Below are 13,162 nucleotides of genomic sequence, written 5' to 3' on the forward strand. Positions count from 1 at the left end.
AGTTTCTCAACCACTCACTGACTGACGTGAAATATATTGACGAAAGCAGAAGGAAAATATGTTATCAATGGCTTGCATATTTGTGACTCAGGGGCCCAAGTGAGCATCGGTATTCTGACTGAGAGTTATGATGGCTCTTTCCACCCCACTTTGCTGTGTATATAATAAGGTTGTGGATGCTGGCTGAGTAGGTCAATACAGTGATTTATCAAACAAAACTGGTAGGAAACTGGTCCTGAGGATCTTGAATGATGCCTAAAGTATAAGAAAGAGATGGATTTTAATGAGTCACATTGATTTATGTCGTTCAGAGTGGAGAAATGCATCTATCTGCTCCTACTCTATAAATTGGGCCCTTCAACTTGGGTAGTAGGAAAGAGCCTTCATTCGCACTTGCAGGTTTGTGAGTGGGAGTGGAGAGTATCTATTTTCTTGCGCACTAACACAGCAGTAGCAGCCCAAGTAACATCCTTCCTTCATCAACCACATTCAGAGGCAGTGCCTTACTTTTAGGGCGGTCACTTCATTTATATTCTAAACTCCTCTAAACTCATATCAACTCAGCAAAACTCATCACATCACATCGAATCGGATTAGTCTTCTCTTCCAGCTTCCTTTGTCATGCTTGCGAAAAGTGTGGACGCAAGGGTCAGGCCTTTGGCCAATACAAGCCTCGAAAAGTCAAGTCTTCTCGGTGCCGCTCGAATCTATGTCAGCAAAGATACTCTTCTCTCTTTAAATGGAAATCTCGAAAACGGAAAACACTGCGTTGTCACACGCTTAGCATCTGCCGCCAACAAGGAAGATGTTCCCCAAGAAGAAGACCTACAGCGAGAAGCCTCGCTATGGATCCTCCCAGAGAAGAACCTCAGCCCGAATGTTGTTATGATGACTAGGGCATTCCAAGAAGCTACAGGTTTCAAAATCGGTGATACTGTTCGCATCACGATTGCAGGCACAACACCAGAGGCGGAAGAAGTGGTTGTGCAAGAAGTTACTGAAGTTACAGATAAGACAGCCGCTGAGTTCGAAAGGATGCAGAGATTAGAGAAAGGCGCAAAGTATCCTTTACCTTGGGAGAATTCACTTGCATCTGCCTTTGGTAAGCCTGGAGCCCGTAATACAACTCACTATCAAACATGCTAACTCCCATTTCCCCAAGATCGTGCTGATCTCATCTTCCCTGGCATGGTTGTAGAGGCGATGCACACCTGCAAGGCACGCCGAAACTTCAAGGTCATCTCCGTTAACTCGAAGACCAATAGCGTTGCCAAGTTCAGCAATTACACGACAACAATAATCATCGCTGATGCCAACTCAACAATCACAGACTCGAATGCCCAGGACCGTGGCGATTTGGTCGTAACTGGTGTCCCTGGAATGACGAAGCAAATTAACACGCTGAACGAATTCCTACTCCTCATCACTCAGCCATGCAATGTTGAAGGAGATAAGATGTCGGCTGCTTTTGTTATCCACGGTGGCTCCGGCACTGGCAAGACCTTCATTTTGAAACGCATCGCTGCAACGAAATGGGGCAGAGTGCATTGGATCAAACCCTCGGACAAGATCGCGAGTATCAGGGAAACCTTCAAGATTGCACAGAGCCAGCAACCGAGCATCGTTTTGATGGATAATTTCGAGTCTCTGATCAGCAAAGATCGCTCAAATCGCGACACTGTCATCGAAACAATAGGCGAAGAACTGGATGCTTTGGCCGAAATCTCACAGTCGAAAAACGCTTACACCCAAGTCGTGGTAATCGCGACTTGCTCCGATTTTTATACTGATATCCCCGAGGAACTGCGATCGTCTACTCGCTTTCTAAACCACACTCCTCTACCTATTCCTAGAACCCATGAGCGTCAAGAGATACTCGAGTCCTTTAAGCCGCCGATTAAAGGCAACAGGCAAGCACTTCTCTTGGAATTGGCACAAATGACACACGCATACAGCCCTAAGGACCTCGACATCTTGATCACAACTGCCGTCCGTGGCCGTAAAACCCAGCTTCTCAAGGCAGGTGTTGATCCTGGCGAGGAGAATTTCTTAGAAAAGTCTGATCTAGAACGAGCGAGAAAGGCAGTTCGTCCCACAGCTATGCGCGACATCAATCTCAACCCTCCTACTATTCATTGGCAGGATGTTGGTGGTCAGGATGTACTGAAAAAGGCACTCAATCGAATGATCAAGTATACAAAGGTGCGATATGAGAATTCACTATCGAAGTATTCTAACAAGATACTGACCATCATGCGTTTAGAACCCAGAACACTCTCTTCGGCCTCCTCCCAAAGGTCTTTTGCTCTACGGGCCTCCGGGTTGCTCGAAAACTCTCTCGGCCCAAGCCGCCGCAACAGAATCAGGCTTCAATTTCTTTGCCGTCAAAGGTGCCGAGCTTCTTAACATGTACGTCGGCGAGTCTGAGCGGGCTGTGCGTACTCTTTTTGAACGGGCTCGCAATGCCTCTCCATCAATCATCTTCTTCGACGAGATCGACTCTATCGGTGGGCAGCGTTCAGGCAGCGGCTCCGCTACCCGCAGCACAGGCTCTGTCAACATGCTCACGACCCTTCTCACTGAGATGGACGGTTTCGAAGCTCTCTCAGGGGTGCTAATCCTTGCAGCTACCAACCGACCTGAGGCCATGGACCCAGCATTAATGCGGCCCGGCCGATTTGACCAAGTCCTGTACGTTGGCCCTCCTGACGGAGCCGCGCGAGAAGCTATTTTCAACGTGCATCTCCGTGGCCTACCTCTTGCATCGGACGTCGATATTGCAGACCTATCTCGACTCGCTGAAGGATACTCCGGAGCCGAGATCAAGTCCATCTGTGATCAGACCTGCATGCTTGTCCAGGAGCGTTATGACGATGACAGAACGGCCAACAAGCTCGAAATGACCATGGCCGACTTGACAGTTATTCTTGAGAAAACACCACGGAACATCACAAAACAGATGATTGATGGGTATGAAAAGTGGTCCAGGCAGTTCAAAAAGGTGTAAAAGTTTAGATGAAATTCATAAAGATCATCCTAAGAATAGACTAAACTTGGCCCGCTTAGATGATATAATAAAAGTTCTTCAAAGTTTAGAGATGGATATTACCATGAAACGTAGATCTAGTGATAAGAACTAGGCAAATATGACGAATATTTGTTCTTTATCTAGACGGGTCTTTTTCATTTCTTCGTTACGAATGGCCTGGGATCAGCACCAACTATCGTCCCTGAACCCGACTCAGCTCCTTGCTCGTCTCACAAGGGCCATTGAAGCCATAAAGTTTATGATACAGCTCGGCAACTCAATGAACCACCCCTGTGCACTATGGCTACTGCTCGGCTAGCAGGCCGCTTTCAAAATCTCCCCCTTTTTACAATCCTGCCAATCTCAACTTGCAAGCCCTGATTTCCATCACATGCCATTCTGCGTGCCTTGCCGTCACTTCTCGACGACTCTATCGCCCAAATAAGGGGCAGAATCTCGGTCCAGATAAAGCCCCATTAGACCAGACCAAGCAATACGAACCCGGACACACCTAATCAAAGGGTGCCTAGGTGCAGCAGAGCATGTGATACTAAGAATATAGTGACGGATGCCACAAGGATATGTCAAACATCAACGCCGGTTCTCACCACCTGACCGTTCCGTTAACCAGCAAGCCATACTTGCTAAACGTGCTTGTCCAGGAGTGAGACCTCAAGTCTGCACCCCCCTTTCATGATAAACCAAAACAGACCAATAACCGGTACGCCATCGCCGAAAGAAGTGAGGAGAATTTATGACTCCTCGTTGGAACCTGGGTCGCTGCCTGTTTTTAAGCCGCTAGAGAGACTGATGGCGATCTTCTTGCCTCCAGTGGGAGAGTTGACATTGAAGCTTTTGCGTCTTTGTGGGCCGCGAGAGTTGCCTAGGATCGCCGTGACAGAACCGCTGCTGCTGCGTCTCTTATTTTGCATCATTTTGCTCATCTCATCCTCGTCTTCCTCCTCTTCGCGTCGACGCTTCTCTGAAAGTCGCTCAGGTGGTGGAACACCTCCTCCAAGGCTCGAATCAATAGGCGAGTGCACAGCGTCCGATGCAACATCGCTGTGTTGGCTATCCGCTTCTGGTGTAGCTTCAGGATCGGCATTTTCGTCAGTCTCTTCATCGGATGCGTAGTCGACTAGCAGCTTCGAGGTGATTGAGCCATTCGTGGATGGTGTCCTTTCCCCCTCTTTACTTGACTGGTCGTCATCATCTTCGGGATCAGATGTTGCCCAATATTCCTCTTGCTCTTGCTCAACGGTGATTTGCTCGGCCATCCTTGTGTTCGCTAGAGGTCTCCTGCCCATCTCGTCTTCGGCTTCCAGGAAATAGTCGACATTAGACGTGTAACCCTGAGTTTGGTCATATCTAAGAAGGATCTCCCGAAAAGTCGACATATAGCTCAACCCTCTAAGCTTTTCTCTATAGTTGACCACGAGATGTTTGATCAGGTCTTTAATATTCTCTTTCTTGATAAACTCGAAAAATTCCAGTGATGCTGAGCACAAGAGGTTGTCTCGGGGCATGGTCTCGATAAGAACTTCAAGAATTGGCCCCAGGACCTGCTTCTCCATGAGATGCTTGATATAGAACTCATCCTGCATTGCGATCAATGATCGGAAGAAACGGATAGCAACTACGGGAGTTAGAAAATTCAAGCACATCGGGTCAGTATTTCGTACCTAATCTCAAAAATTTCTCAGGGCATGCGAGAAGCTGAGCAATGCGCTTAACGATATCGTGAGACATTACATGCAACTTGACGCGTAACTGGTGACAGCGGATAAAAAATGTCTGAATCTCAATAAGATACGTAAACATCGACGCCTGCTGTACTGTAAAGTTCATGTCCGTTCGCTTCTCTAAGTCCATGAGGGGCTTGAATAGCCTTGGGGCCGACTTCTCGTAGAATTTGTTGAGGAAAGTCTCTTGCTGAGGGTCAATAGTGATTTGAGGTCTCTGTCTTCCCATAAACTCACCATTAGCCTTAGCAAGGGCCTCGTTATTTTGCAGTTGTTGAGGACCAGGGTCTAATAAGACTCTGAGGGCTTCTGAGATTTGAGACTTGACGCCAAGATCAACTTCCACCAATAGAAGATCAATCAAAGAGTCGGTGAGGAGTGTCTGGTTCTCGTGCAGTTGACGGTACAAAGTCTGACGAACCATTTGGGGGTCGTGATCGATGATAGAGATCAGGATGTCAGTTGCCCCAACTCTAACTCCCACGTCATGGTGTCTGAGCCCGAAGTGGATGACGGAAAGGAGTCCGTGAGCGATGAAGTTGTTGTATAATGTCTGACGCGCCGGGGGTTGGATATTCTTGGCAATAGCACAACATTGCTGGATGAAGAGCACTGCTTCCTTCTTTCTCTTCTGATCGCTGTTCGTGGGCCTGAAGATGCCAAACAACTCGTTAAGAAAAGCGGCATTCGCTTGCAGGTGCTGAACAATGTCGACTTGGTTGAAAAAAATGAGAGAATTGAGAACCGAAAAAGTAGGATCGTCGAGTATTCTAGCCAGAACGACATCCTTTAGATACTGTAGACGGTATGTTTGGTGGATCTTCCTGCGGATTTGTTCCTCCTCTATAGGGACAACTTCTTTATATCGACCTTGATTACCCAGCCAGTGTCGATGATTAGCCTTGTGACTAGGAAAGTCAGGGTCGTATTCCAGAGCACCAACAACACCTAAAACGCATTCGTCCGACACCGCGTGCTCTATAATCGAAGTGTCGTTAAGAAGAATGACTGTTTTCATGATGTTGCAGAGTCGGTGCAAGTCTTGAAGACTCTCGAGGTCCTCAGCCATCTCGACCAGGGGAACAATTTTGCCGATGAAGTCCTCGGCCATAATTGCTTTGGCAAGAGCATCACGGCCGTTTGCCGTCGTGCTCATCATCCGCATGGTCTGTTCAATATCTCCGAGATTTCCAAGTTCGGCCGTGGGCAAGTTGATAGCCGGCGGAGCGTCGATAGGGAGATCGTCAGAAAGGCCGTCATCTAGGCATTGGTTATCAGTATCGTAGTCTCTAGGTGATGAGCGGTCCTTCGTACCGGCTCCTGGCAGGTGGTTATGAAATGTCTGTTGAACATTGCTCACAAAACGCCTATTGGATGTCAGTACAGAAGTGACATATTACTGATTAACAGTACGAACCATATCATGGCGCATCCCTCGGCTTCTTGAAAACTGAGTGCCATGTCAACTCCACTACTAGGTTCCTGCCAAACAATCAGTGTATCTGTGAGTCAGGTTAGACACATGACGTCTTCAATGCGCGTCTCGGACATGGTGACGTGCCTTGTTGCTTCTGGAATCCATCTTCTTTTTGAATTTTCGTTTCTAGCAGAAGACGGTCGGGATGATCTTCTGATTCAACGATGACGCGCGGTTCTTTGCGACCATCCTCAAGCTGCAGGCGCTACAGTCAGCAACTAATTCCGGGCGCAGAAGTGCATGTAAAAATGCAGAATCGGAAGGACATCAACAACATACAGTCTCAAAGCTCGCGCTGCAGAAGCCGGTGCCTCGATCGAACCAGTCATTGTTGCGGAGTTCGTAGACCTTGACGCGCTTCTTATCGGTGGGCTGATGAGGCACGGGCTGTGCCATCATCAAAGACTCGGGCTCTCCCTCGACAGTGAGGTTCGTGTACGCAACCAGATCCGGGGCAAGTTCGAGATGCTGTTGCAAGGACAGCTCCGATGGTTCGTGGGGACTCAGAATCGTAAGCGCCGCCACGATTCCTTACGGTGCGCGCAGACGGTGCGCGACAGTGGAACGTCAGGATATCCTGATTGTGCGAGATGCGCAGCCGGCGCCGCTATCAAAAAAAAATGGTTCAATAAAAAAGCGAGCGACGGTCCTTCAATGCGCCATGCAATAGGAATCTATCGAGATGGGGCGCGGGCGAAAATCGGGCGGGTCGGTGTGCGTTGGACAACTACGGTAGGTTGGCGACACGCCACGGAAGCAATCGGCGGGAAGGAGGGAGCGACGACCGCGGGAAAAGGAAGGCGCGACAAGCGGAGGCGGAAAGCGACTTCGGCAACAGAAAGGCAGCCGTACAGAGCCGTGAACTCGGTATGCGGCAGGCAGGATCCGGGGCCAAGAAATTGATTTTGGGTCGGTTTTTGACGATAAGGGACCGATATATATCGAGCGACCGTTTGAGGCTGTCGAGAAATGCGGATTGAGGTGGGCAATGCGCGTGACCAGGCTGCCAGATGGTGTTGGGTTTAGGCCTTGGGATCCTCTTCGGGGGCGAGGGGAGGGGGCCCTGCCTTACCTATGTCGTGTCAGCCACAGTGAGGCTGGTGGAAAAGGAGCCTATCGTCCAATCAGGGGCGGTATCAGGTGTTGCCACTTTGAAAAAATGACGCGGGACTGGAGAAGTGAAAAAAGGAAACAAATGGTTCTCGTCCAATCAAAGCTTGTTTCTCCAGTTTCTTATCAATTGCGCGACCAGAGACAAAAAAGAAAAGGACCCCTGAACCTGTCAAGACATTGAAGGCGACAATGATGCAACCACGAACTAAATATAACTTGTCGACAAAACATCATCAACAAGAAATACGAATTGAGTGGCAATTGTTGCCAGGCAGTAAGATCAGGCCTCGTTTATTACCGAGACAATGGCTCTCAAGTTCGGCCCTTATGCAGATAAGGTAGTCTATATCGTTTGCAAGTGTCATCGTGCAGGCGGCCCATCGTCATATGTTGACAAGTCGGTTGTTTGTTTATGCTGAGCGACGTTGATTCGTTGTTACAAGCGTGGATTTCACGTGAAGTTCGCGTAGAGACAGCCATTGTAAATGCACGTTGCCGGGAGAATATGGACTTTGGCCGGACATGCCTTGATCCTCCATCAATCAACAAGCTACAATGCCGTTGGCTCAGCATTTGCGTACTTGTGCTTGTATGGCAAAGGAAGCTTCCACCAAATCACATGTTTCTTCCATCTATGAATCAATGATTAGTAGAGGTCTCTCCATTATTCTTCCACTTACTCGACATAATTCTCCCGTCTCTCAACTTTAATCAATATTTATGCAAATAGTGATCGACAGGGACAATTAAACTCAACCTTTGAGTTAAACCATGACGCTACTCCTACTGCAGGAACGTGTAGGGCCGAGTCGGTTTAAGTGCTTAAAGTTGTTAATTTCTCTCTGGGCGAGGTTTATTTCCCCGCATCGTGAGTTCAGGGAGCATAAAATAGCTTCAAGCTCAATGTGTGATAGTAAATACAGGGAGGAATGAGACAGGTATATCAGCGCCGGCGCACAAAGAGTGAAAACCCACGCAAATAAGGGATCGCGATCATGTCGATGCTGAGGTTGATGCAGTGAAGAAGCCACAGAAACTCAATCGAAAGAGCTCACCATTGACTGCGTGACATGCTCAGCATTCTTATCGCATGTCACTGAGACGCCAGCCGCCCTAATCTACATGGCTGTCTTTATCGAGAGAACTATCAGTCGAAGGGCCAAAGCCACGGCACCGAGCTTTACCGGCATCGAGCACGAGCACCGGATACAAGTGCGATTGCATGATGACCTTCTCACTGCACCATCGAGCTAACTGGTGGCTCTTGAGGGCTCCCAGGCGTTGATGGTTCACAGCTTAGTGTTCAATAGTAGCCCAATTGAGTCTCTTAGTGTTCCTGATATAGAAAAAAGAGGCTGTTGAACAACGTGGTCATCGTGGTCAGCTGTGTTGGTTCTCTTGCTCTGCCCAAAGAGGCATCAGCATTTATCCACGAGGCAGCAGTAATGGTCGCCTCATGACCATAACGAGCTAATTCAGAATCATCCTTTCCTGTAACGGTCGATACTTTGCCAAGGTCATTGAGAAAAGTAAAAGTTGCAGACTGTTAAGTCTGTAAAGCTGAAGGTGTCGCGATGTAACGAGGGGGAGGAAAGCGAACGCGAAAGCAGCGAAGGCCAAGAGAACGAGGCTTACCTAAGAAGAAAAGGTCTATACAGGAAAGAGGCAGGTTCTATTCACAAGACACACTAAGATATGGTAAAATGTATTGTCAACCAACATTGTTTCATCTCTTGGCGGCTGTCCACAATGTAACACCAAAGACAAAACGTCCCCGTTGAACAAGAAGAGCTTTGATGTAAGCCAAGATGCAGGTTCCTGAGTCATCCACGAAACAACTCAAGCAGTTTTCTCAGTCGAGTCGGCTTCACCGCCAGGGGGTCTCTTGATGGAGAAACAAGCCCAGCTTTGTTGGTTCTCCTGGATCTAACCGCATCCTCATGCAGCGTGGAATGGCAACGGGGGATGTTAGATCTGATCTGACCTTGGCAGGGCATTGTAGCGCTAGAAGGCTGAAGTACTAAACTCTTCTAGGAAGTTTGATCTGACTTCTAAAGCTTCTAGCGTGAGACGACGGCCTAATCGAGCTTGGGCGAGTCCTTAGAACTGACAAATAGTGGGGGATCATCATGGACTTATCTTGTCTCTGTTGATCGATTGTATCTTTTCTATGAAATGATCCATTTGCAGTACCACTTTGATCCGATGCCTACCGGTGTCTCTCAATTGATACGGATCTCAGGCTCCCAAATTAAGAGATCAACCAGGAAGAATCCGTCCAAGAGTCTCTTTGGTCGCGTGGTGGCTTGGCCTGGGGTACACCCCTGGTGCAGATCTGCTGACAGCCAAGGACAGGGGGTCCCGGACTGTCAAACCTGCAGACACACAGCACGTTCCCTCAGGGCTTATGCACAACAATGGAACCTTTTTACGACTACTGCTTCACGATCAAAAGCACAATGATGATAAGCCAAACTGCAATACGCAATTGTGAGTCAATAACGAGGCGAAAGAGGCGTTTACATGTTTTAGCCAGGGGCTCAAAAGCCACAGAAACAATCCGAGATACCGGTAGGTTCAGACAATCAATGAGGCCGGAACACTTCGGGTGTAATGACTGACGCCACGATATGGATTGTGTGCAGATCTAGCCTGTAGAGAAGCCATTTCGTCCCAACTTGGTCAATAATCTGAAGTAAAGAGGCACAAGACCGTTGGAAGGGTCCATTTTCAACTGCTTTTTGTGTAATTGACGTAGAAGGGGCGTTTGAGATGGGAAAACTGTGTCGACATGACGTGTAAGTGGTCTTTTAACACGAAAGCATCTCGTATGGCAAAAGAAATGATTACGATAGTGCAGCAACGGATAAACTCTTACCTCCACAGACGCAGAAATATAAACTGATGTAAGCTCTGTCGCTGAATCAGGTCCCAGAGACTCCATCATCTTTTGGGTCACCGGCTTCTTCGGGCCCCCGAGTAAGCGAAGCCATCTCGGTATTCTCCACAGCTCTTACACTGAACAACCGCCCCCGGCATCGGCAGTGGGAGAAACACCGAGGAGCGATAGATTTTTGGTCTTGGCAGGTAAAAGTGAATGATCTGACACGGTTGTACTCAGCTGCCTCTGCACCGCCAGGCTCTGGCTACACCCCAGCCTTGGTGGCGTTCTGACCACACGGTCTGGACGACTCGGCAACGAGCCACTCAGAGTGTTTGATTGGGAAAAGGCTGGCTGAGCTAACAAACAGCTTCTTAGAATATCCTTCACCTATTAGTTATACCGAAGGGGGCGAGACCGAGGTCGATGACCCCGTTGCAACGCGGTGCCGCAAAGATACACGGATGGCGTATGGCTGCCGATAGTCTACAGGGGTAGGGATAGGGCTAGAGACAGGGACAGGGTTAATTATGCCTCGATTGAGTAGTTTGATGGCCATAGAAGCTGTCAATCGAACGGTTGGTGACATTTCTTCTGGGCGTGGTCACATATCGAACCTCGAGCGGTGACATCTCCATCGTCGATTGTAGATATGCAACTTTTCGACTGGTGACATGTTGATTCTCGACGAGTGACATTACAATCGACGATTCTGTCCGTCTTCATCAACACGTGGTTGCTGGAGGTTACGGCTTCACACGCGAGGCGGAAACTAACATGGGTTGGACGTCGTCTAAGACATGGGCAGACCTGGACCTGGACGATGACATACTGAGTCCACCCTCGTAAGACCAAAACTCCCTCAGCGTCAAAAGTTAGAATTCACCAAAAAGATAGTAGTGATATTTTCTCAACATGACGAGAGTCATAATCATTCATGCTCTGAATCATGTTGGAAAAAGATCTGCAACCTGTGGCTCAACGCTCTGCATAGATAGTTCCTCCATTCCATCGTGTAACCCCTGGATTGCCTCATAGTCGTTTCAACGCAGCGCCTCATGAGCAAACACTTGCTGAGATGGGTTGGACTTGTTTCACGGATCCGCAGGGGTTGGTGCGTCTGTGGCGCTTCACTTTAACGCCCTCTAGACCAAGACCCTCAGCTTGACTTGTAAGTCTTGTAAGCCCAGTCTTGGGGGTCTCGAACTCAGTAAAGATCGGCTATTGCAGCGCCGTTGCGGGCCGTCAGGTTCTTTTTCGACGCTGATGCCCGCTCAACTTTGACGCCAGTCTCCAACGCATCACTTCAGTGATTACTTACTACCTTACCTACTAACCTATCCTCAGCCTCTTGTTATATCTAGACCACTTCGCCCGTTGAAGAAACGACTCTCTTTTCTTCATACCATTCCAACATACAATACAACACTAACAAATCCACTTATAAACACTTCACATCATATCGCATCAGCATCTCTTCAACTTACATATCCACCAACAACCATGTCTATCCTCAGCTCTATCAAGCGTGCTCGCGATCACAAGGAGACAGTCAAAGCCAAAGAAGTAGAACAGCCCAAGGCAGCAAAACCCACACAAAGATATCGCCATGTTCCCACACACGCAGCATGCGATTCAGTCAACGTCGGTCCAGCTGGTGCCCGTCATCACGACCGCTCCAAGGTTCGCGCTGAGAATCGAAAGCGAACGGCAAAAGCCGTTGCTGATGCCATGCACGACAACCACCACATCCAGATGAACTTCCCCGGATCCTCAACGGCCTCTCCCTTCACCAGTGGCAGCTGCAGCACTACCTACCAAGCCAGTGAGACTGACTACGATGGGGACATCAGCCCTAGAAGTCACTCTCCTGTGCATCACTTTGAGCCTGCCCACACCCACATCTATGAGTACTCTCCTGCGCCAACTTTCCATCATCCCATTTCTCTCAAGGGCAAGGAAGTTGTCCGAGGTCCTCAGTATGGCTTGGCTTACACATCTCCTGACCCTCGGGATGGGCTCGCTGAGCGTTTCCAGACTGGTGTCATGATCTGAGCTTGTACTTGACGAGATTTCTGCCCCTGGAGGGTGATTTCTCAGACAAGATCATAAGCTACAAACCAAAAAAAAGGAATCCAGCAAGGGACTGACTCCCTGCTACCAACCACGCTTCGGCCCAACAAGGTCCATCAACTTACACCGATCCGTCCACCAAGCTCTCCATTGAGATCGAGCAGGACACGGTACTCTGAGTTTTGAAAGAATGCGAAAGCGAACAACCCAACAAGACACGACCAAAAAAAGAAAGCTACAGGGGTCGTCTTGTGGGGGAGAAAGCAAGCATTGGATATGGGGCCCCTCTAAGTCTCGGGCATTCCGATGTCGAGTTTGACACATCTTGGCAGAAATCTTTATACTAAAACACAAAAAAGTACGCCACACTCTGTTTAGACTTGGTTCAGAGCAGGAATCCGAACCAAGCTAAGCCCTTTTACTTCATGTACAATAGCGTTTAGACTTTACTTCTAGAACCTTTCGGGTTCTTCCATTAATTACTGTTACATACTTTTTTAGCTTTAGGCTTTGGCTGCAATGTCATTCTTCGTTGGCTGGGACCAACTGTTGCTGAAATGAAACTAAGACAACGAACGATTCACGCTCACTTTCTGTTTTCCATCGATCGCGATCCTTGTGAATGTCATGAAGACAACTACTACAGGGGTTATGATTGAGTTTGTTACCTAAATAATCAAATGCGGTTATCCGTATTGCAGTCCATTGACTCAGTCTGATTGATCTTGTAAGTCACAAAGCTTATTAGACTCGCTAAGTAGAGGTAGCAAGGGAGGCTGTATATTCTCATATCATGTTAGTTTCTCAGTCTGTTTATGGTCTGACATTGAAAAATACAATCCAAAGTC

At 48.3% G+C, this 13,162-nt stretch overlaps 3 protein-coding genes; 2 read left to right on the forward strand and 1 right to left on the reverse strand.

The window, feature by feature from the left end:
- Positions 1–621: 621 nt before the first annotated feature.
- FFUJ_04937 (related to AAA family ATPase) lies at positions 622–3,007 on the forward strand (the record flags this gene model as incomplete). XM_023571717.1 has 3 exons in its annotated part: positions 622–1,102; positions 1,163–2,202; positions 2,264–3,007. 3 exons carry the CDS (start codon positions 622–624, stop codon positions 3,005–3,007), a joined length of 2,265 nt encoding a protein of 754 aa, XP_023425973.1.
- Positions 3,008–3,780: 773 nt separating this feature from the next.
- On the reverse strand, positions 3,781–6,643 carry FFUJ_04936 (related to pleiotropic drug resistance control protein PDR6; the record flags this gene model as incomplete). XM_023571719.1 has 5 exons in its annotated part: positions 3,781–4,664; positions 4,711–6,137; positions 6,179–6,272; positions 6,320–6,443; positions 6,527–6,643. 5 exons carry the CDS (start codon positions 6,641–6,643, stop codon positions 3,781–3,783), a joined length of 2,646 nt encoding a protein of 881 aa, XP_023425974.1.
- A 5,101-nt stretch (positions 6,644–11,744) lies between these two features.
- On the forward strand, positions 11,745–12,296 carry FFUJ_04935 (uncharacterized protein; the record flags this gene model as incomplete). The annotated part of the gene is made up of 1 exon (XM_023571720.1): positions 11,745–12,296. The coding sequence occupies one exon, from the start codon at positions 11,745–11,747 to the stop codon at positions 12,294–12,296; it is 552 nt and encodes a 183-aa protein (XP_023425975.1).
- Between the last annotated feature and the right edge of the window lie 866 nt (positions 12,297–13,162).

Source organism: Fusarium fujikuroi, chromosome FFUJ_chr02 (assembly GCF_900079805.1).
Source record: "Fusarium fujikuroi IMI 58289 draft genome, chromosome FFUJ_chr02".
Taxonomy (NCBI): Eukaryota; Fungi; Ascomycota; class Sordariomycetes; order Hypocreales; family Nectriaceae; genus Fusarium; species Fusarium fujikuroi.